At 39.7% G+C, this 24,829-nt stretch overlaps 1 protein-coding gene across 2 annotated transcripts in view; it reads left to right on the forward strand.

Moving 5' to 3' along the window:
* HIVEP1 (HIVEP zinc finger 1) overlaps positions 1 to 24,829 on the forward strand; it is an 84,869-nt gene that overhangs the window by 51,473 nt on the left and 8,567 nt on the right. Inside the window, exons 6-8 of one of the 2 annotated variants that reach the window (XM_083357851.1) lie at positions 14,773 to 14,900; positions 16,407 to 16,582; positions 19,656 to 19,757. In XM_083357851.1, coding sequence (XP_083213977.1) covers positions 14,773 to 14,900; positions 16,407 to 16,582; positions 19,656 to 19,757 — 406 coding nt within the window. The remainder of the gene's footprint in view (positions 1 to 14,772; positions 14,901 to 16,406; positions 16,583 to 19,655; positions 19,758 to 24,829) is intronic. The other variant, XM_083357852.1, reaches the window with a different exon arrangement.

The raw sequence follows: 24,829 nt of genomic DNA on the forward strand, positions 1-24,829 counted from the left end.
TACGATCAGCTCTTCTTCCTTATCCTCAAATGTGTTCTGAGATCTTGACAAGTAAGATATCTTTCCCATTTCCAATATTATCGCTATGTCTTCTAATTCTTCATTTGTCTGAGTCTGTCTTGCTTCCTTCTTTTAGGTCCTCCATCTTAGGATCTGCTTCCTCTAATTTTCCTTCTGTTTTCTGGGTTACTAGTTCCTTCTTTGTAGTCATTTTCTGAATTTGCAGGTTTAGATTAGAAAATTGTTCTTTTATCTCCTTTGCATTATTTTTAGTCTCATCATGACCTAAGGCAATTGTCTCTTGTATTGATTTCAACATAGAAAGAATTTCTTTCTGAGATTCATCAACATTTTCTTGTTGGTATGTCAAGCCGGGGGCTTTGAAGACAAGTGTTAGGGATGTTTTTTTTTACCATTTAAGGCTAAGTGTAGAACATCCATTTTTTTATTAAAAAGTTTTAAAATACATTTTAAAAACATAAACTCCCTCCCTCCCCCTCCCCCCCTGACTTCCCAGAGCTGAATGCAGGGTATTAACTTTTACAAACTTAAGCTAAAATAAGCTAACTGACTAAAAAAAACCACTTAAAATTCTATCGTAACATTCCAAGTTAGAAACTTTGTCGCCATCTTTTGCGACATGAAGCTTTCGGAGTACGACTTGCAGATCCTCACGCACCTGCCTCTTTGGTCGCGCACCTCCCACTGCTTCACTATAAGTTGTAGTTATAGTTATAGATTTCTGTTGTTGTAGTTATAGATTTCTGTTGTTCTTGTTCTTGTTGCTTTCGTCTAGCTGCAGCCCATGTCACTCTTTGAGTCTTAGATTCTTCTAACAATCCCTGGGGCTGCGCAGTTTCCAAAGTTTGCTGAGCTTCTTTTGCAATCAATGAAATAATTTCTGCATCTCCCTGTATATTTTCCATTTGTGCCTGTCTCGCTCCTTCTTCCTTCCTTCTTTTAAATTCCGGGGATGGTGGAGAACCTGCTTTCAGTACATTGCAATAAAAATCTCGTGCCTTCAAAACTGTATTAAGACGATATCTTGTACCTACGTAGTTCACCACCAATCCATTTGGTATCTCCCATCTAAACTGGAGCTGCCTCTTCTTTAATTCATCTGCCAAAAAAGCAAACTCTTTCCTTTTCCTTAAAATTCTTGGAGGAATTTCTTTCAGAATCAAAACCTCTTGACCAGCCACTTTAAATCTGTTATTGTAAAAAGCTTGAACAATCACATTTCTAATTGAGCTCTTTGTGAAATAAACTACCACATCTCTTGGTAATTTTCTTTGCCTGGCAATCCAGGAGTTGACACGAAATATTTTATCTATATCCACCATAATATCTTCAGCTTGACACCCCAAAATTGGTTCCAGAGCTTCTGCTAAAATCTCCTTCAAATTTTCCCTTGAATCCTCTTTCAAACCTCTTATCCTCAGGGCAAACTCCATGTCTCTTATCCTCAGGGCAAACTCCATGTCTCCACATCATCATCAATCTTATCCATTTTATTCTCTGTTTCAGACATTTTAGCCTCCAATCTCAAATTATTTTGATTTACTTCTTCCACACGTTCATCCAGACGCTCAATACAAGCTGCCAGCCCCTGAAACGCCAGTAAAATGTCCTCTCGTATTTCCTTATTTTTCTCATCAATAAGCTCTGCCATTTGCTTAGATATTTGCTCAGATTGACTTTTTAAAGCATCTTGTAAATCTTTTAATGTCAATGCAGGTGTAGATGCTGCGGGGGGTGTGTGGCATCAAAGTCTGTAATACAGACTGTTGCTGAATTGGTGATGCGCCCGCACTTCTCGAAGTAGAAACTCTGGGTGGTTTAGAAGCCATTTTAACACCCAATTAACTTTCGTCTCTCACCAGCCAAGCACTTTCAATTCTTGTTACAAAGAATCACTCAGGTGCCATCTTCCCCTTCCTTTTAAGACGATCGTTAAAACAGAAAGAAAGTTGAGATTCCAGAGTTAAAGTCTTATACTTGCTAATTATACAGCTCCCACATCCGCTCTGCCTGCATCAGTTGCTCAAGATAATCAAATCCAGCAGGAGTGGATTCAGCGTCTTGCTCTGCTTAAAAGCAGAGAAGTCCTCCGATCTGGAGTATCTCCGGGCTTCGGGGGAGCTCTCACCCTTCAAGCCCCAGAATAAATATTCTAGGGCTCTAGGGGAGCTCTACCTCTACCCAGAACGCTCCCCTTCCCCTCTTCGCCCGAGGGGAAGGGTTTTCAAGCCACAGAACGGCTGATCGTCGCTGCTCTGCGGCTTTAACAAGATCGGGGGGCTGGCGGTCGATCCCAACTGTCCGCGCCGCTGAAGAGCCACCCGGAAGTCAAACATCCATTTTGTTTTTCTATGTGGTCTTTATATTCCAATCTATTTAAGGATTTAAAAAGTTTCAGTTAATTGTCATTTGAACTTCAAATTATCAAGCCAGCCTATCAGGCCGTCCTTAAGTCTCCCCTAAACAAATATAAGGAAAAATTCAAGTTTTTCTGTCCAATGAAAAACATATTCCTTTTTGTCCAGAGAGAAAAAAGTAATTAAAACTTGTTCATCAATCAAAGGTTTGTAATCCAAAGTATTCCATCATCTCAGTCAGTAATGCATGTTTCTTCTACAGGGAAATAACTCATGACACAGCTCTAAAAGTCAGTTAGTATTTGTATTTGTAATCCAGGCAGGCAAGTTTCAAAATAGTTTATTGTCTCTGCCAGAAAGATAAGCAGCCCAAGAGGGGTCCCCCCCCTTTTCTCAGCTTCAGTCTTCAAAAGTGAAAGTTTCCAAGGACAACAAAAGTCTTATCTGAATCTGGGCTTCAAGCCAAGTTTCCTTTAAGCATAATAGATTGTAGTGCCGTGGTTCACCACTAGATGTCATTGACGCTGTCTTCCAGCTTTTTGAATCCCAACTTACATTGCAAGCTTTTCAAGTCTTTTTTCTAAAAAAGTCTCAAAAGCACTTTTAGTCCCGAAATTTCAAAGCTATATATCTGTATTGATTCCAAATTAAACTTGTACTTTTCTCTGTTTTCCCCCAAGCAATTAATTTGCCACTTTTCTTTTCCTGAGGGAATGGGGCAGAAATTCCCCTTCCCTCTCTCATCGGGTGGGGGCGGGGGGAGGAATTCTTTGCTTTGGTTGTTTTTTTCAGTCATAAACAGAGGATAAAGTCTCACCCAGTTCCATCCATGTTGCTCAAAAGTTGCTCATTAGTGCTTATTTTCTTTGGTTGTCAGCAGCTTCTGACTGGCCACATGAATGTGGCCTGACTGGATCAACAAGGGTCCCCTCCGTGATCAACAAGGGTCCCCTCTGTTGCCTCTCTGGGGTGACTTTCAACTCTTTTTAGGGACCTCAGCAGGACAAAATTGAATGTGGAAGATGGAGCCCTGACTTCCTGTGCCCATAATGAAATAGATATTTTATCAAGCTGAAAAAAATATGTGAGGAAGATTTATTTCAGACAATATATTGCCCCCCAGCTTCCAATGACCACAGGCAGCTTATAATTAAAAAAATATATACAAAACACACTAAAGAATGATGTATGGGTCCAGAAAAAACATATAACCAATAACCCATCCGATAGCTCACATTTTGGTCTAATCCAGAGCCTGGGAAAATAGCCAGGTCTTTAATAAATTCTGGACAGCATCGTGATGGAAGCAATCTGCATATCTGAGGAAATATTGTTTCAGAGGGCAGGCACCATAACAGAGAAGGCACGTATCCTGGGTCCCACAAGATGACATTGCTTAAATGATAAACTTCACAATGCGCCCACTCTTATCTATCCATTCTTATGGAACATAATGCAGTTTAGACTTTTATGTGCTTATAGCAGCAATAATCATGATAGTGAACTGTTAAGAGGATCAGATGAAATTCTCAGTACTCAGTTCAATTTACAGATCTATTAGTAACATACATTCCATGAATCACCTACCATTTTTTAAGGAAATGGTAGCTGCTTCATGGAATTTATAGTATTTTAATGAAAAGACAAAACATAGATGTTTATATAAAGCAGTTGCTCTAAAACTAGCTATGGCAACATAAGAGTAACATTATATGCTAATAACTGAAGTAAAGATTAAATAGCTCCCCCTCTTAGATCCTTAATTGCTAGCCAAGGTTATTTTGTGTTAATATTTCAGGTTATATAAGAATACTGACTTCAATTGTTACTACTTTGCCCAAATGTAAAATTACTTAATTTACTGGAAAGAGTGTATTATTTCTCATTTTTTGTTTAATCACCCCTCCTTACTCCAACATTACTTTTGTAGCAATCTTCTCAGTTGAAAGCTGGTAAAACGCAGGTCATAGATACTGGATTTATTGAACAGTACACTAAAATGTAGAAGATTTATTTCCTTGGTTATGTAATTTTTACTGGGTAAGCTCAGATTAAATCTGAAAGACATAAAGAATAACTATTTGTAAACATAAATGTCATCTTCAGAAATTACATGTAATGTTCCTACAAGTTTATACTTATTTTTGAAATGCCATGTGTATATCCTTGTTAATGAGAGCCCAAACATAGAAATATCCCATATTTAATGAGGCTAATCTTTATTGTTGTAATTTTTTTGAAGTAATTACAGTTCATACTATGGATGTATTACCATTATATGGTTCTATTTAGTATGTTCTTCATCGTTTTTCTTGATAGCTCGTCAAATATTTACATGAAAAGAAATACGAGAGGCACAGTTTAAGTGTCTGAAAAAAATGCATGATGCCTACAGCCTGAAAGTTGCCTCTACACATTCATTTTTTCCCCTTCAGAGTCCTCACTCACAGTGAGGAAGAAGCAGTGATTCTGATTTCTTTAGTAAAAGGCAGGTGGAGTTAGCTTGCTTTCATTTTACTCTCCCTTGAATTAAACTATTGCACATTTCATAATGATTGAAGTGAGCATCCTAGTCAACTTTGTCTACATTAGATAAGCCTGCTTTGTATTTGGATAGAAGACAATTAGAAAATTCCTGGGGAGTTGGCAGTAGTGAATGTACTGGTCTCAAGGAAACTTTATGGGTGTGCTTATGTAGTTAGTAGGAATCAAACTCCACTTGTGAACACTTTTGAAGCATATATACCTGTGAGTAAAAGTCATACAATTTGGTGGAATTTACTAGAATGCATTGGCCATTGGTTGTCTCTTTTCTTTCTTCCTTTGTTCAACACCATTTCCTTCATCACCTTCCTATTTCATTCACATGCTTTTCCTTTCCTGTTTCTGGCTAGCCTTTCCATTCATTCTGTCTTTACAGTTTCTTGTTTCTTCCTACTTCTATTGATGTATATGTGTGTAAATATATACTGTGTTTCCCCCCAAATAAGACCCAGTCTTATTTATTTATTTTTTTTGCCTCCAAAAGAGGCATTAGGTCTTATTTTCAGGGGATGTCTTATTCTTTCCACAGTCTCACCACACTGCGGCCACACCAACAGCCTCATCCAGCAGGAGCCCACGTGGCTGCCACCGCCCCACTTCTTTTGTGGCCACTTGCGCACGTCGCCCCCTGGCCTCCGTTTCACTGGCAGAGGCCTTCAAGAAAGGCCTCTGCAGCTGAGAATGGAGCCCCATGTTGACATGTGTGTCACCCCACTGGCCTCCATTTCACCAGCAGAGGCCTTTAAAGGGCCTCTTTCCTGAAGGCCTCTGCCAGCAAAACGGAGGCTGGAGGGGTGATACACGCATCAACCAGGGCTCCTTTCTCGGCTGCAGAGGCCTTTCCTGAAGGCCTCTGCTGGTGAAACAGAGGCCAGGGGCAACCTGCACAAGCGGTGGCGAGTGGCCACAGGAGAAGTGGGCTGACAGCAGCCACATGGGCTCCTGCTGGACGGGGCTGTTCATGCTGCTGCCACAAGTGAGGCAGGTGTCAGGGCGTGGGAGGCCTGGCCATAGGTACCCTGAGGTTAGCGGGTGTGGGGCATGTGGGGCAGCTCCTCCCCCTCCCTCATCTACCTCGGCTCACTTCATAGTGGTGGCACCTCCAACAACCAGATGGAGTGGGTGGGTGGCCAGCTGCACAGGCTGTTAATTAGGGCTTATTTTGGGGGTAGGGCTTATATTAGGTGCACGTGTAAAAATCAAACTAGGGTTTATTTTCAGGTTAGATCTTATTTTCGGGGAAACACAGTATGTATGGATATGTAATGTATCTATGAATATGTGCTGTGTGTGTGTGTGTGTGTGTGTGTGTGTGTGTGTAGATAGATAGATAGAAACAGAAAAGAGATACTATAGATAGTAGCTGGATGGCTTAGTGGCTAGAGTGCCACACTTTGTTGTGGGAGACCTGAGTTTGAATCCCTGCTGGTACTTACATTACAAGTAGGGTTCCTTTGGCAAAGACCTCCTGATGCTTCACCCGTTTACTTTGTATTTGAGAGTGACACAAGTGATTCATGCCACCTCAGACATGACCCGGATTAACAAGGTCTTTGCCAGATATTGGGGAAATAGAAAAATCAGACGATAAGTGGGCTACTGGAACAAGTCATACATGGATGAGACAAAAGACTTGGAATTGATGGAATGCTACTGCAACAGTAGAACTAATGAGGGGGAAAATATATGAAATGGACAGAAGATCTACATCCATGCCAACTGATAAACAGCTAGTTACTCAGTGCTTCAGCATAGTGAAGGGGAAGCTGTTGCCATAGCTTAAGTCAGACCAACTACATATTATATCCTGGAGACCCAGAAGAACAACTGGATGTGCAGCCAACACCTAAAGCTGAATGTTACTGCCATCCCCCACATTACAGAGCACAGCAGCTGATATGAGGCATAAGATCATGGATAAACTAGCTACAGTCAACCCTTGAGACTGATTACCAAGGTTCTTTGCAGAAATACCATCAGTTAACATGCTAGAATATGCCAATATAGCCTTCATGGCAATCCGTACTACCACCATAACTGAATGAACTGGTACCTACTACAGCAATTCTGGAGATGCTTGATTATGCAGTCAAGAAAAACAGCAGTACACAGAGAGAGAGAAAGAGAGAAAAAGAGAGGGAAGGTTTGTTGGAGGCAAGATCAGTTCAACTCAGAGGTTAGTCAGCTGGTGGAACTACAGAAGTGTGTGGAGATTAAGGATAAAACTCAGCTACTGAAAAAAAATGCAAGGTCTGACTTCTTCTGAAGCCTTAAGGGCTACTAAACCAAAGGTCAATGCACTGGCTAGCAGGCTAAGACGATACACTAGAGCACAGGTCTGCAACCCGCGGCTCCGGAGCCACATGCGGCTCTTTCAGCCATCTCCTGCGGCTCCCAGTCTTCTGCTGTGTGTAGTCCAAAAAAAAAAGTGGGACTAAAAAAGTTTGTTCAATCAATTCAAATATAAAGGGTAGGTGCATATCTCGCCTTGGCTCCACTCTTCAGTCAAACCCTGTTCTGCGCATGCGCGCATGTACGCGCATGCGCAGACATTTTTTGCGGCTCCCAGTTTTTCCTTTTGTGAGGGAACCGGTTCCGAGTGGCTCTTTCACTGTTTCAGGTTGCTGACCCCTGCACTAGAGAATCAGAGGCCAAGAAGAAAAAATGCCCTGTTCTCGAAAGAACTATTTAAGGTGTACTCCCAGTAGTACAACAAAACATTAAAGCAGAGCCACCGACACCAGAAACTGAATAGTGCTGGAAGAACATACGGGAGAAAATAAAAATACATAATACCAGTGCAAAATGGTTGTAGGATCTACGAGCAGACTACAGCAATTTCCCAGAACAGGAACCAGTCACCATCACAGTAGCAGACATCCAACAGTGGGACAAAAACATGAAGAGCTGGACAGCACCTGGCCCAGATGTGATTCTCATTACTGGCTAAAGAAAGTAATAGCAGTGCATGAATGTTCAGCTTATATAGGTGAACCAGCTGCTAGCAACAGACTCCCACCTAGACTGGCTAACATGAGGAAAGGACAGTGCTGATCATAAAAGACCCCACAAGGATGCAGTCCAACTATTGGTCATTAACCTACCTGTTGTGATTCAGGGTCAGCCTGTGGGTTCGGCAGTTGGGTCGGATGACTCAGAGGAGGAGGAGGGGGGTGTTGAAGACCTTGCTGAGGGGGTTGAAGATCTTGCTGATGAGAGTCCTCAGCCAGGCCCCTCCCACTTGGTCACCACGGAGACCCAGCTGTGTGAGCCTGACAGCGTGGATGAAGATGACCCACAGCTGGCCCTGTTCAAGGACGCCCGACGCAGGAGGCAGTCAATTAGGAGTAAACAGAGGAAGGCAATGGGGCTTCTCGGAAGGAGGCAAAGAGAAGCCACGCCCTGAACTCTATATAAGGGGAATGTGTGGGGAGGGCTGGTTTGCTGAAGGCAACCGCTTGGATAGTTCGTGTTTCTTAAAGCTCCTGTTTCTTGGTTCGTGTCTTGTTTGTTTTTGTAGTAATAAATTTGGCAGGTGTAATTCCAACCTCTTGCCGTTTGTAAAGGGGTTGCCTTTTCTGCAGGGCCGGTAGCAGGCTGGTACAGAACACTACCTTCCTGCAACATGGAAAGTCCTACTGGGCATTATTGATGCAAGTTATAGTATCGAATGTGCCAGTACACGAGCACACAGGTTCAAAACTCCAGTTGCTCATAAATATAGATCTAAATAGCCAATTTGAGCACAGCTTGGATTGACTACAGGAAAGCCTAAAACTCCGTGCCCCACATATGGATCTGTGGATGCCTGACACGATACAAAGCCAACAGAATACTTTCCTCAAGAATTCAAAGGAACTGTGGAAGACAATACCGGAAATCAACTCAAGGCTGCTTGCACAAGTGGCCATCAAGTGTAGCATATACCAAGGTAATGCACTGTCTCCTCTCTTATTCTACATAGGCTTGAACTACAAGGATTGAAGATAGATACAAGTTCAAGACTGGAATTACCCTTCAGATACTACCTCTACATGGATGACATCAAGCTGTATGCTAAGAGCAAATGAGACTTAGGGGTGATGTTGATCTATGGAAAAAACATTGGAGCTGGAATTAGAGAACTGGAGGCCTGGACACAACTAGACTGATTGTAATCAAGAGAGGGAAATTATTTAAGACTGAGGGTGTGGAATTATCAGGAGGCCACATAACAGACATACAGACCAGCTAAAGGTATCTTGGTTCCTACAGTCAGAATGAAGTGGCAAGGAAAACAGCAACATTCAAATATTGCCAAAGGATAACAAGTCCTGAAGAGCCAGATCAGTAGGAAGAACAAGATCTATGCCATCAGTCTATACATCCTTAATCATCAGATACCTGGCAATACAGTGAGCTGGCCAAAGAAGGACATGGAACCTGCTGATGTGAAGACTTGAAAGCTCCTCACAATGTATGGAGATTTCTACCCCAAGTACAAAAGCCAGAAAAGGGGCAGGTAGGGTTTGGTGAGTATCAAAGCCACTGTCCTGAATGAAACCAGTAGTATCTAGGAATACATCAGTAAGACGCCACCCAAAGATGAGCTACTGAGAGAATGGGAGGAAGTTCAAGCAGAGGAAATACCTTGGCAAGACTAGACCCTGCATGGGATGTACCATTAACAGATAACAGAAATAGCTGACTTTGGAAACTATTATCAGTAGCTGTAAAGGACTGGACTAAAACATAGCACTGAAACTCTTATCAGCACAAGAACAGGCACTAAAAACCAGGTTCTACCACATTAGATAAGACCCAAGATTGTGCACAGAAGCTTTAGAAACAATCCAACACAAAGTGGCAGAATATAAGCCGCAGGCAAGAACTACATACACTGAAGGACACAGCCAAGTAGGTGGCATTGTGTACAGGAACATCTGCACAGTATATGGACTAGTCTATTTAATGTCCAGATGGGAGGTGTTGGGCATTGGAGGCCTGGCTGCAATGGTAAGCGGGTGCAGAGGGCATGGGGTATCTCTACCCCCCCACACACACACACCTGCCCTAGCTTGAAGTGGAGGCCAGGGGCAACACACTTGTGAGCGGCAGAAAGCGGCCACAAAAGAAGTAGGCTGACTGGGCGAGGCTGCCGCCACCAGGTGAGACCGTGAGAAAGATATCCCCTGAAAATAAGACCTGGTGCCTCTTTGGGAGGAAAAAAAAAGACTGGGTCTTATTTTTGGGGAAACACGGTATGCAGAACCCTCAAACTCTCAGGGCTATCTTAGAGGACCCGAGATTGAGGAAGACATGTACCACCCATAGGGGTAAGAATTTCATATACGTTTAATTAACCTTTGGAGGAATATCTTAAATCCAGCGTTGTCCTTTAGAAAAATTGAATATATCTTACTGCTTAATAAAAGTGATCATCTTTATGAATATCTTATGCTAATATACAAGACTGTTCTGGATCAGGAATATGAATTGGAGAGGCAAAAGCATATTATATAATCCAAATCCTGATTCCAAAAATGATACCTGGGTTCAGATAGACATACACAAGAATAATAAGTCACTGCAGAAGTCAATACCAAGCCTGTCAACACTGTAGAGTATGGTTGTCCAACCATTTGCTTTGCGTGAGCCACATTGAGTGAAAAACAGTCTTGAGTCACATATAAAATTTATAATATAATGTTTATAAATTGCATAACAAAGTTAAAAAGTTTATGATCTTGTGGGATGCATTACTAGCTGTCCAGGGTCACATGTGGCCTGCGGGTTGGACATGCCTGCAGTAGACAGTGTCTTTCATTCAGGAAGAGAAACATAACAGTAAATATCTACCAGATATTCAAACTTCGAGGATATTTGATCATATAGAGTCACAAACACAACATTACAAGAGCCTTTATACTGGTATACTTTATACTCAGTATACTTTATATCAGGAGTCCCCAACCTATGGGCCGCAGCCCATTACTCGGCTGTGGCCTATTGGCCAGCAGGCCATGGGAATGGCTGGCAGATGTGCAGGTATGCGCACAGCCCCACTCATGTGAGCATTGTTGCGAGCGTCACAGGAATTTGCTGCCCCTTTCGTGTGAGCAATGCAAGTGTTCATGGCCCCATTCATGTAAACATCGCCATGAGTGTTGTAGGCGTTCATGGCCCCACTCGCGGGAGTGTCATGGACGTTTGCGGCCCCATGTGCGAGTGTTGCAGGCACTTGTGGTCCCACTCATGTAAGCGCTTATGGCCCCACTTGCATATGCACATGCGTTCACCCCCTTCCCCAAAAAAACCATTTTCCCCCCCTCCCCGCTCTGGGTCACCAACCCCCAAAAGTTGGGGAATTCTGCTTTATATTACATACTGAGGTCATTTAGTCTGTAGTATAGCTGCATTTCTTTTGCTTTTTAATATGATGAAGCACTTGAAAGAAAAATAGAAAAATAAACTAACAAGAAAAATAATGCAGTAAAATGGAAATGAATAAGCAAAAAAATTAAAATATCACAGAGAATATATTTTGAATATATTATTAATTATGAGTAGATGAATATATTACATTGTTTAAAAAGATTAAAAATTGCTATAAAGCTTTAAGCTAAACATGAATATTGGGAACCATAGTTAGCACAATATAAATCTGATAAAATTATGCTCTATAATACCTTCAATCAATATTGCTAAGAATAGGTATCCTGTAAATCTGAAATCACAGAGAAACCCAAACATTGGATAATTGTATAAATTCAGTATTAAGTTGTAGTCAGGGAATGGTTTCCAGGTTATGGTATACATCTATTTCAAAGTGGCTTCCTTTTGTAGCTGTATGTTCATTTAGGTTAAGTGAGTGTACTGGGAATCTAGGTCTGGATGTTGAACAGACAATCTTAGGCTAATATAAACTGATTTTGTCCAGGTTCCATATGGTTTAGGCTTAAGATTATAGAAAAGGAACTTTTTGACCATCTTAAATAATTTGAGATTTCATTGTCAGAATTATTGGAAATATTGGTGGTAATTATCTATATTAGCTAGTGACGTTTTTGATTTTGGATTTAAATACATGTACAGATAGTCCTTGACTAACCACCATTTGTTTAGTGACCCATTTGAAATTACAACAGCACTAAAAATGGTGACTTATGGCTGTTTTTCACACTTATGACCATTGCAGCATCCCATGGTCACGTGATCTAAATTAGGATGCTTGGCAACTGGCATGTATTTATTATGGTTGCAATATCTTGGGGTCATGTGATCACTTAACCATGTTACTAACTTAATAACTGCACTGATTCACTTAACTGAATCTGTGAACTGTGAAAAATGGGGCAAAACTTAATAACTGTCTTGCTTAGCAACGGAAACTTTGGGCTCAATTGTCAAGTTGAGGAGTACCTATATACAAGGCAAGTTTGTCATTCATGTACATCCTACAATTTTTGTTACTACAGTATCAACATTCTATGAGTCAGCTTTATAATTGTTATAAAAGGTAAAAAGGTAAAGGTTCCCCCGCACATGCGTGCTAGTCGTTTCCGACTCTAGGGGCCGGTGCTCATCTCCGTTTCATAGCCGAAGAGCCAGCGCTTGTCCGAGGACGTCTCCGTGGTCATGTGGCCGGCATGACTAGACGCCAAAGGCGCACGGAACGCTGTTACCTTCCCACCGTAGTGGTCCCTATTTTTCTACTTGCATTTTTACGTGCTTTCGAACTGCTAGGTGGGCAGAAGCTGGGACGAGTAACAGGCGCTCACTCTGTTACGCGGCACTCGGGATTCGACCCGCCAAACTGCCGACCTTCCAATCGACAAGTTCAGCGTCCTAACCCACTGAGCCACCGCGTCCCTTATAATTGTTATACTATGTGGCAATTGGTGTATGCTATTTCCAGATGGTTCATTCTTTCAACTAACCTCAGCTTTCCAGAAGCTAGTTGCCCTATATGCGTGTGGGCATGTTAATTTCTGGGAATTCTAGAAGTTAACATCCACATATCTGAATTGACCCCAAGATGGAGGAAACAAGGATATTTGTTCAAATAGAGAATTAGCCTTTTAAGTACTTGCTAGTGCCTGAATTAAATGTTTCTGAACTGCATTTTTTTTCTAGCTTCAGTACTATAGGTGATACTGGATACAATCATGGTTTCTCTGTAAGGTGTCAGGATAAATAGAATGAATAAATGCAGTGGCATAGAGAGAACAAATGTGGTCATTGGCAAAGAATTTTAAATTCTTTAAAGAATTTTTTTAAAAAGCTTACATTTAACTTTTAGTTAGCCTAGTTTGAAAGCAAATTTTCCACTTTGCATTCACTGTCTGCCTATGAATATTATAATTAACAGCCATGATTTACATTCAGGAGCCAAAAGATTTTGAATAAATGCCCTCTTCAGTGTCTCTTTTTGATTCCAATTAATATGGGGCAAAGTAGTGAATCTAGTGAAATTTTACTATTGTCCATATTTAGGCCAGTGATTGTTTCACTAAACAGCAGCGGAATTCCCTATTACTAGTGTAGCTGTAAATATTTGTGGAGGAATTACACAAGAAATATGCCTGATTAACTGCCTTCTCCATCTAATGTATTCCTTATATGGAGAATACAACATCCTGAATTCTCAGCCAGCATGGGCCATACCAGATAGGATTTCTGGAAGTTTTCCTGGTGTTAATAAAAGCAATACACTACACACATAGTCCTGAATGGTACGTGAATTGAAAGCGTTGCTTGGGTGGTACCCAAGTACATAGTGGATGGGGTTATTATACTGTCTGCAGTATTGACAATCATTAGGAATGAGGCTATAGCTAAGTATGTGTTATTCTTTATTTCTTTGTAGCCTTTTTATCTAGTTCTTGAATAAAAAATCCATTCAAGAGTAGCATAAATAATGGGTTGTAGAGGGAAGAGGGTAAAGCATTGCTTGATTTTCTTTTCTCAGTATGATAACCTTATTCAATATACATGTAGTAGCAGAGGAATAATAGATGAATATATAGGTTTTGCTTCAAGAAAAGCTGAATTGGCGTAACTGTATGAATGATAAAAGTTGATCAAAATATTTGGCATAATTTATTGTGCCATTGCTAGTAATACAGTAAATAGTTCTAGAAACTGTATCTTTTGATTTCTAGAGAGGAAATTTACCCATTTAATATCACTAGATATAAAAATTTCATGTTTTGTCTAACAGTCTTATCAGAAATATGAAAATAATTTTCCATCGTAGTGAATTCCACGCCTATGTTTTACATCTATTTTACAATGTGTAATTATAGGATATGTCCCTGCCTTGAACTATATACCTAGGAGAAACTAGGCCCTTGGAGACATTTTTTAATAACATTTAGTATTTCTCAGTGATAAATGTGACATATTGCAACAGAGGCTTACAAAAAGAGCATATATATACATATATACATATGTATATACATATATACATACATACACACACACACATAATGCTTCTACTTAGCTAATTCTATTCCTAATTGCATAAATGATTAAATCCATTGTAATCAATGGTGCTTCTATCTACATAAAAGTACTTTGTCTCAGGTGGCATTCCTATAATTTGAACTAAATTATTTTCAATCTTATATAGAAATTGTGCATTGCTTATGAATCTTTCAATCATGTTAACAAGGAATATTAAATCAAAATGTAAAAGGAGCTGATTTGTAAAATATGCATGCATTTTGAACTGGTTAATAGCTGCACAAATGGATTGAATTGTACCCTACTTATAGAATAATTTTGTTTGAGTTGGTAGATTTCTATATTAATAGATGCTACTAATCTGCTAGTTAAATTTGTAAGAGTTTATTTACATTTATCTCAGCAGGCATTAGTTAAACAAAAGGCAGCAAAGAAATTCAGCAATAAAGAAAACTCTGAACTAAGTACTGATCAAGATATTGAGAACATAGCCAAAAATGAGCCAAGAAGAGTTAAAATATTTGATGGAGGGTGAGTGGTTTTTTTCTAAAAGTGCTGTAACTTTTATTGATTATTTTGAACTGAAATCTGATTATTTCATCCTCTATTTTTGTGAAATAGAATTTGTATTTCATTATGCAAAATATGGTTAGGCTGAGATATTATCTCTAGATTTAATTTAATGGTTTGGGTAATTTGGTAGATTTAGTGTTTTGGTTTTCTAAATTGTTATCTTTTCGTCTCAGTTGGCTCAGCGTTTATAGTTTTAACCATTTCCCCTTTTCTATCTTGCATTTTCTTATTTAATTATTCAGACTCAGTTCTTTAAACATACAGACCTTTCCAAATTTAAAAAACTTTCAATTTTTATATTGAATCAGGTATTCACCCATGTTATACTATGTTGCACTGCAAACATAACATCTGTTTTTATGCCTCTTAGATACAGCATATGGAAACCTTTATAGAAGGTTGAAATTACATAAATGATATCTTATGTAAACCATAAGATGGGTTGATAAACCCTAAACCACATTCCATGTATCCAGTCCTTCTGCCAGCTCCTATTCTTTTGAATTAGTATCATCACCCAGTTGTTTAATATGAAATATATTAGGTCCACGGTTTTTAGAAATCCTTGAGCGGTCTGTTCTGACTGGAAATGTGTTATTCCCAACACATCTGGAAACTAGTACATTAGGAAGATTGCTTTAGAGTTTGTTAAAGGTTCAGCCCACTAGCAGAACATCTGATATGCTGTATCATTTGATTCTTTTAGCACAATTTCTGGCAAATTTGTTGGAACAGTTTTTGGGGTAGAACTTAGAAAACAGACATCTGAGTCTTTTGTAGCCAGGTAGAAACATTTGACAGTTTGAATCTATTAGAGTGTTTCTCATAGTTATGGGTGTATCAAGTCATAAAACATGAATTTTTGGGAAAACAAATTCATGAGGTTAAAAGAAGTGTAGCTTGATGAAATGTAAAATAAAAGTCCTAATGCCAGGACACAAAATCATAACTGGGCAGTAGAAAAGTCGCTCTCCAGGGTTCAAAATCACATATTGCCCCAAAACAAACTATTTTGTTAAAAATACACTGTGATTTTCAAGAAAACACAAACACGCATACATACAGAATTTGCAAGCAAAACATCCCACTGTGCTTTCTCTTCAATAATCTAGGACAGTGTGTTTCATACTTGGCAACTTTTAGATGTGTGGGAAATCTGACTGGGAAATTCTAGGAGTTTATGTCCACACATCTTAGTTGCCAAGTTTGCAAAACTGCTCTAGGAAGTTTCCTTGTACTCCAAATATATCATTCCCTCCCCCCCTTTTTTTTAACCAGACTGCAGTGCTGGGCTGCTGTTCTCAGATTTTCAAACTAATTTTAAAAAATTGAACTTTTAAAACATTGCAACAGCAGAGTTATGAGCTGATTTCTGTTTCAAGTGTTTGCCAAATTCCATGCCTAACATTTATTCCCATAATATTATTGCTCACATTAGATTATTTTCTGTCCCTTTTAAACTAGATATAAATCAAATGAAGAATATGTCTATGTTCGTGGGAGAGGAAGAGGAAAATATATATGTGAAGAGTGTGGGATACGCTGTAAAAAGCCCAGTATGTTGAAGAAACATATTCGCACGCACACAGATGTCCGTCCATATCATTGCAATTATTGCAATTTTTCCTTCAAGACTAAAGGTAGTTCAGTTGTTCATGGATCATTGTTTTGGGTCCGCTCACTTCCCAGGATGCTTTAGCAGATTCTTTTCTGCTGAACATGTCAGATTTAAGTTAATACATGATCAAGGTATAGAAGGTTTTCTGTAAATTATATAGACTTTATAAATGATAATCTATAGAGATTATAGAGATTTTTGTAATTTTTAAAATTATTGCTTCAAGATTTGAAAAGTTGTTATAAAGCTATGAAAACTTTAAAAAAAAATTATAACCAGCCATGTCTATTACTTAAGTACGAATAAGACTTTCCTTGCCTGCCAAAACACCCAGGAGGAATTTTGGATACAGAAGGATCTGCCCCTTTTGAGAACACATCCTGTATATAATTCGTCATGCAGACATACTCTGCAACGGTATTGATTTTGCAATTTTAATTCTTGCGATTAATTTAGATTTGACGTAGTATTAAAAAATATAATTGTGCTGATTTGGGTAAGCTACTGTTTCTTCTGCTTTTTATCAGGAGTTACTATAGTCAAGGATATGTAAGAAAAATGTAAGAACATTTTGAATATATTTGATTGCCCCAAATACTAAATCATTGATTGTGAACAAATTTAAAAGGCACTGTGTGTTAGGGGCATGCTGGTGTCTATTTGTTCCGCCATAAATCTAGTTAATTAAAAAAGAAATTAACCTTTTTGTAAATTATATAAAACTGAGATGACATTCACATCAAAATTTTGGTTTAATTTTCTCCCTTATAGCATTTAACATTAACAAACTGGTTTATTTTATTGCTTATTTTAATTAAAGGCAATGCAAATATAAAGTTAAAATTGTATGCAACTATAGAAGAAAAAATAGGGACGCAGTGGCTCAGTGGGTTAGGACGCTGAGCTTGTTGATCAGAAGGTCGGCAGTTTGGCGGGTTGAATCCCGAGTGCTGCGTAACAGAGTGAGCGCCTGTTACTCATCCCAGCTTCTGCCAACCTAGCAGTTCCAAAGCACGTAAAAATGCAAGTAGAAAAATAGGGACCACTATGGTGGGAAGGTAACAGCGTTCTGTGTGCCTTTGGCGTCTAGTCATGCCACATGACCACGGAGACGTCCTCGGACAAGCGCTGGCTCTTCAGCTTTGAAACGGAGATGAGCACCGGCCCCTAGAGTTGGAAACCACTAGCACGCTTGTGCGGGGGAACCTTTACCTTTTATAGAAGAAAAACTACCGCATTTTCCGGCGTATAAGACGACCCGGCGTATAAGACGACCCCCTACTTTTAAGAAGTTTTTCAAGGTTTTTTGTCTTATACGCCGGAAAATACTTACATGCCCTGCCCTCCCTGTCTGTCGCAGAGGAGGCGAAGGCCCGACTGGCCCCGCCGGCCCTCCCACTGTTCCCGTGCTTCTGCTGGCCCCCGAGACGCAGCGTTTCCCGGGCGGCAGGCAGCGCCGGAGGGCAGCCGCCACCCGCCACGGCCGGCGCCCCTCCTGCTTTCCCCCCCAGGCCTTGAACTTCTCCCATTCGGTGCAGGGCGGGGCAGCTCCGCCCGCAGCCTCTTTTTCATGTGCCGCTTCCTTCTCACCGTCGGCCGAGGCGCGCTCGGCCCGGGCTCCCGGTCCCTCTTCCCGACCGGCTTCCCGCCCTGCCCCTCATGGAGCTGGACTGGGCGTGCAGCCTCTCGGTGTGGCTGCTTTTCCTGGGCAGCCTGGCGTTGCGGCTCCTGCGCTCGGACCTGTTGCTGAGCCAGCGGCTGCTGCGCGTGGGGCTGCTGCCCCTCAGCGCCGCGCTCACGGCGGCTGCCTGCTGGCTCGTCTTGGCCAGCACCGCCCGGCGGAAGCGCAGCATCAGACGGGAGCAGGACTTCCCTGCCAGCTCCCGTCCGACGCTCTTAGGGAAGAGCGAGCCGGCAGGGAAGTCCTGCAAACGCACGCGCAATGCAGGACTTCCCTGCCGGCTCCATGCTCTTCGCTCTTGAGGCAGCTGCTGCCTCAAGAGGGAAGAGCGAGCCGGCAGGAAAGTCCTGCGTGCACGTGCGTGTGCAGGACTTCCCTGCCGGCTCCCGTCCGACACGAGGGAAGAGCGAGCTGGCAGGGAAGTCCTGCAAACGCACGCGCACGCAGGACTTCCCTGCCGGCTTCACGCTCTTCGCTCTTGAGGCAGCAGCTGCCTCAAGAGCGAAGGGCGTCGGACGGGAGTCGGCAGGGCAGTCCTGCACACGCGCGCACTCCCCAGCTGCTAAGGAGCAGCCGGGGAGTGTGCGCGTGCGCAGGACTGCCCTGCCGGCTCCCGCCAGATGCCACCCACTGATTTTCCGGCGTATAAGGCGACTGGGCGTATAAGACGACCCCCCAACTTTTGAGAAGATTTTCAGGGGTTCAAAAGTCATCTTATATGCCGGAAAATACGGTACTGCATGTTATTATAAAATTGGTTATTTTAATTATGTCAAGACTTGTTACAATTTTGAATAAATCTAATTATTTTACAGTGTAAGAAGCACTGCAAAAATATAAATGAAATGGCAAAATTCAGAAAATCAGCAATAGTCTGAGTTACTTTCCTTTAAAAATCTCCTTCAAATCAAGCTCAATTCCTGGTGTCTTTACAGATAGATATAGTTTTCTGGACAACAGTGTAGAAATAGTTAGCCATTGTCTTCTTAACCACTGTTATATTTATAAGCCTTATTTTGCTTAGTCTAGGACAGGGGTAGGCAACCTTGGCTCTTTTATGACTCGTGGACTTCCAGAATTCCTGAGCCAGCATAGCTCATCTTGGAAACCTCTCCCTTTTCCCTCAGCATGCCCGGCTCAGCAATTCTGGGAGTTGAAGTCCAAGAGTCATAAAAGAGCCAAGGTTGCCTACCTCTGGTCTAGGAGTATCAAAAATAATGTTAAAATCCTTGGGAGCAAAAGTAATTTATTGACTTCCTATACATTTCTGTAATTTAATATAAAGCTATCACAAACCACAACATCATGCCCCAAATGATATGTGACAATTGGCATGCTTATGGTCATTTCTGTGCTGCTATGCATTCAACTTTAACAGTAAAACAGTGCATTATTGCTTTTGTTTTTATTTTAGGAAATTTGACAAAGCATATGAAGTCCAAAGCACATAGCAAGAAGTGTATGGATTTGGGAGTCTCGGTGGGATTAATAGATGATCAAGATGTAGAAGACTACGGTAAAGGTTTTATAATTCTTAAAAATTCAGTTGTATATTTGTGGTTGTGATATTTCCCTTTCCCTGCTCAGACCTCCTATTCAGCTGCTTTCATGGTAGAAGCATTTCAGATACATTGCACAGCCAAATCAGTTTGGGTTCACATGCATCTCAAATGGTACACTTCCAAAATTTAATTTACTCACCAAATTTCTTTAAGTGATAACATAGGGAAAAGTTTTGAAATCTCATAAGCCTCCATTTAATCAAACATGAATTAATTAAATCCAATTTAATTCTGACTGATTTGATTCTACACAAGAAGATCAAAATCTCTGTTTTGATATCCTAATCTGAGTCATAGGATAGAGCATATTAGATAGAGGATACTTTTATCAGCTGAAGTATATAATAAATTTAATTAGGAGTCTGGCAAAAGAGGATCCATATAAATGTTTGTAAGCTGCCCCAGAATTGCATCTGGACAAGATGGGGGGCACATAAATCCAATCAATCAATCAATCAATCAATAAACAAACAAACAAACAAACAAACAAACAAATTGCAAAATGTATACAAGGATTCAAATGGGGAGATTATTGTTTAAACAGGCCTATGAATTAGGATCTAAAGCAACCTTTGCTAATTTGGATCTCCCTCCCCATATATTGGACTATAAATTCTAACATTTAATTCAGTATATACGGATAGCCTTTTGGTACTGTCCATAGGGTTTTCATGGCAAAGATACTGGAGTGGGTTGCCATTTCCTTCTCCAGTGGATCACGTTTTGTCAGAACTCTCTGCTATGACCTGTCCGTCTTGGGTGGCCCTGCACGGCATAGCTCATAGCTTCATTGAATTACGCAAGCCCCTTCGCCACGACAAGGCAGTAATCCATGAAGGGATACTTTGGCCACCTAATGAGAAGGAAGGACTCACTGGAGAAGAGCCTAATGCTGGGAAAGATTGAGGGCAATAGAAGAAGGGGACGACAGAGAATGAGGTGGCTGGATGGAGTCATTGAAGCAGTAGGAGTGAGCTTAGATGGACTCCAGAAGATGGTAGAGGACAGGAAGGCCTGGAAGAACATTGTCCATAGGGTCGCAATGGGTCGGACACGACTTCGCAACTAACAACAACAACAAAATACAGATAGCTCTGGGTTTAAAAAATTGTTGTATGGTATTTCTTTATATTCAGTTACTGCAATGCTATGTTGGTCATGCCTCTACAACAACTTTGCCAACCTGTTACTCTTCAACTGGTCTTCCAAAGGTTATGTAGTTTGACAATTCGGGAAGGAATATCAGGCTGAGGAAAGTTATTACGTAGAATATAAAAATACTGCAATTTGATAAGTATATATCAGATATTTAGATCTGAATATGTTAATTTACATGGCCAAATCTCAGAAAGATGCACCATTGTCCAAAATCTAACAGCAAATATGAAGGTTTAGCCTATGCATTCTGCAAAATGATCTAATAAGGGGGCCACATAATTGTGATTCACTGGAAAAGAATGAACTAAATGGCTGCATATCTAGAGTTTAAGATATATTTTATTTATTTAATAAATTGAGATGGCCGCCTAGCTCATAAAAATGGCTCGGGGCAGCTAGCAAGTAAAAACAATAAAAAGCATAGAAATTGAAAGTAGCAGAAAGCTGAGAATGCTCATAACACTCACCTTCAAAATACTACCTATCAAAGTGAGAAATCCAAAAATCAGTGAAAAGGCAAGGAGCATGGTGGCTTGCGTAGTTAGGACCCTGGCTTGGAGGTTAGCAAGGCCGCATTTGAAACCCAAGTGCCGCCGTTGGGTGTGACACGAATGCGATGTAAGTGAAAAGGCCCAACTCATTGTTACACAAATGATGAATTCTGCCTTATCTCTTCCTTTCCATTATTTTGGACATTCAAAGATGCAATAATGAGCCAATTTAATCTCTGCTCTATTTTATACTTTTAGGTATTTTTGGCTATTCAGAATCGCTAGGTTGAAATGCTTTAATTAATTAAATCTTCTGAATCTTTAAAAATCAGAGAGCATTCTATTTAGTAAAATATGTGCTGTGTATTTGTGAGGTAAGCTTCCTCCCAGAATACCTAAGGATAGTGTTTGGATGCACGTAGTCCTTGACTTACGATCAGTTGCTTAGCAACCATTCAAAGTTATAATGGAGCTGCAAAAGGGTACTTATACCCAGACTTGAAGTTCTGACAGCTCCTCCACCCCTGCAGTCATGTGATCGCATTTGGGCACTTAGCAACCAACAAACATTTATAGCCATTTCCATCGTTTACTTCTGGTTTCTGCCAAAAAAAAAATGACCATTGCAGATAATGGTTTCACTTTCAACCACAGCATTTGTTTAACAACCACTGCAAAAATGTTGTAAAATCAGGTCACGTGGGTTCTTTGACTGATGACCATTATGACATAGGACAGAAATTTGAGGACTATCTGTATACATTAAGAAAAATAAAATTTAAAATGTATATTTCTGTTCTAGGTCTAAACCCTGAAGCTGCCCAGGTTCATGAGCTAAAATGTTACAAACATTTTAGAAAATTCATAGGGATGACAACAAAATGTGATGATCTCAATCTGGCCAGTGAGATTCTAAGTTATACATAGTACTTTCCTATATTATCCCAAGGAGTGGCTTGGTTTTATATCTGCAGCCAACAGACTGATTTTTGTGGTTGTTTCGATTGTAGCCTGTATTGTAGTGAACATAATTGCACTTTAAATTATCATGAAAGCACTTAGCATTCTACAGTTCTTCCTCAGCATCAATTATGTATTTGTTAATAGTATTATTCTGTTAAATATATGGATTATTTTTCCTAATCTTTTCCCATTATTTGTTATCTTTCATAAAAATTGACAGGAAAACGTTAAGGTTAATGCTCAGATATAAATTTAAGCCACTCTGTTAGCTATTCTCCATCCTTGAATGTCTCTTATTTGGTTTTTCTATATTTTAAAGCAGAAGAATAACTTTGAGATTGGACCGTTTTTGAGTGAAAGGAGGAACTAGAATGTATTCGTTAGAAAAGCTATTGTTGGTCAACAAGAATTTGTGAAGTTTCCATCACAGTTGTCCTATAGTTTCAATTTGGTTTTGTGAGGACTTGCTGATTAATGATTGGAGGATTTAGAAGAGCAGAGTTGGTAGACTATGTGATGTTTTCTTGTTTCAGATTCACTATCAATTGGGTATTGGTAAATACCATTTAGTTTCCCTTTTATGTTCCAAATCACCCTTGCATCTTTCATCTCCTGATCTAAAGAATGTTCTTCCCACCCAAAATATAAGGTTAATATGTTTGGAATGCTGGCTTCTGAGCTAAGCTGTCAGACCAGGTGAACCATTCAACGTGATATAGTACAATTTAGGCATATCATTTTTCACAGTGCTTGCCTGAGCTTTCATTGCACATTCCATTTAGATAACAAATCCCCAATCCCAAATTTGTTTGTTTGGAAGAGGTTTCTGTTGAATTCCATGGAATTTCTATAAAAGGACTAGTTTAGTTCAGGACTGGTTTCAGGTCACTCACAAGTGTTGATCTGAACTTCAAAAATGTTTAAAATGTGATTCTTCTCCAAATTTTTGATTTATACAAATATATCCGAGCTTCAGAAATGTTTAAAATGTGACATTTCTCCAAAATTTAAATGTATACAAATATATAATAGTATATATTAAAGTATACTATTTTAATTTCTGCAGAAGATTACAGCATAATTTATCAAGCAGTTTCCCACCAAGATATTTATGTGGTAAAATCTATATATTTTCTAGCTTATGGTTGATGACAAGAGCCCCTCCAACAGTAGAGAACTATTTGAATAATACTTTAAACTACTTTTTATAAAAAGGAGTTTGACAGCTAGAAAAGCAGTATTATTTCAGGATAAATTTTAAATCTCCGATGCTTTTAAGTTGCTTCAATATGAGTTTCCTCAGTGGATGTCAGTATCAGAAAGAAAAAATAAAAATAAAACAGATATAAATATCCAAATTTTTAGAGGTTTAAAATTTAAGTAAGGAAATATGTAAAACTAAAATTGGAATAGATACAAATTGATATAAAAACATCTTTTCTGCACAGAAAGAGATTTTCATTGTGAAAATATGAAAACCTTTCTATCATAATGTTTATATATAGAAATACTGTTATTTACATTTATTTAAATTTGGTATTACTATACTTTTTATAGCATTATGTCCCAGAAGGACTTTTTCCCTGCTATTATAAGTGGCTAATTAATGAATATGTTATGCATATGGTATTCTACACATAAAGAAAATAAAATATTTGGATCTTTGCACATAAATTCATTGTTAGTTTAAATAATAACCATATTTTATCAAACTATAGCTGAATTTTCCTTGACAGTTATAAATCTTCAATGATTCATAAATACTTTTAAAATTTAATAGTAATTAAAATACAATGCAAATAGCTTGGTTGAAGTAGAAAAACATTAAGTAACGTACAGTACAGAAAGAAGAGTTACTTTATTCAATATTATATCATTTCTTCAACATTTATCATTTCAATCAACATTAATGTCTAAAGTTAGTCTGGATGGCATTAAAAAGCCTTAGCTCCTAAGAAGTATTTTATTAGGGAAAAGGGAAGAATGGGCTTCTAACCACATTATCAACAACTGCTTCAGACCTTACTGATAACATTTTTAGCAAGGTAAGCATCTCCCATTTGTTGTTACTCAATACTGGAGCTTGTAGAGGGAATAATCTTTATTCTTAAAAGCAACTGCTTCTTGATCATTTGTATTGTTAAATGTTTGCATTAATCAATATAGTTTAATATGATTCAGAGTTTCAGAATGAATTTGAGAGCAATCAACCAACAGCAGTTCCTCAACTGTTTGGACTCTATGCTTTTTCTCCCGGGTTGATTGCTGTGAATTTAACAATAGCATTGTTTATTACAGATAGTTCTAAGGCAGACATGTCAAACACAAGGCCCGGGGGCCAGATCCGGCCCGCGAAGTGGTTTCATGCGGCCCGCAAAGCCATCCTGGAAACAGCGAGGGAACAGCCCCCACTG

This window comes from Vipera ursinii (genome assembly GCF_947247035.1).
Source record: "Vipera ursinii genome assembly, chromosome: 3".
Taxonomy (NCBI): Eukaryota; Metazoa; Chordata; class Lepidosauria; order Squamata; family Viperidae; genus Vipera; species Vipera ursinii.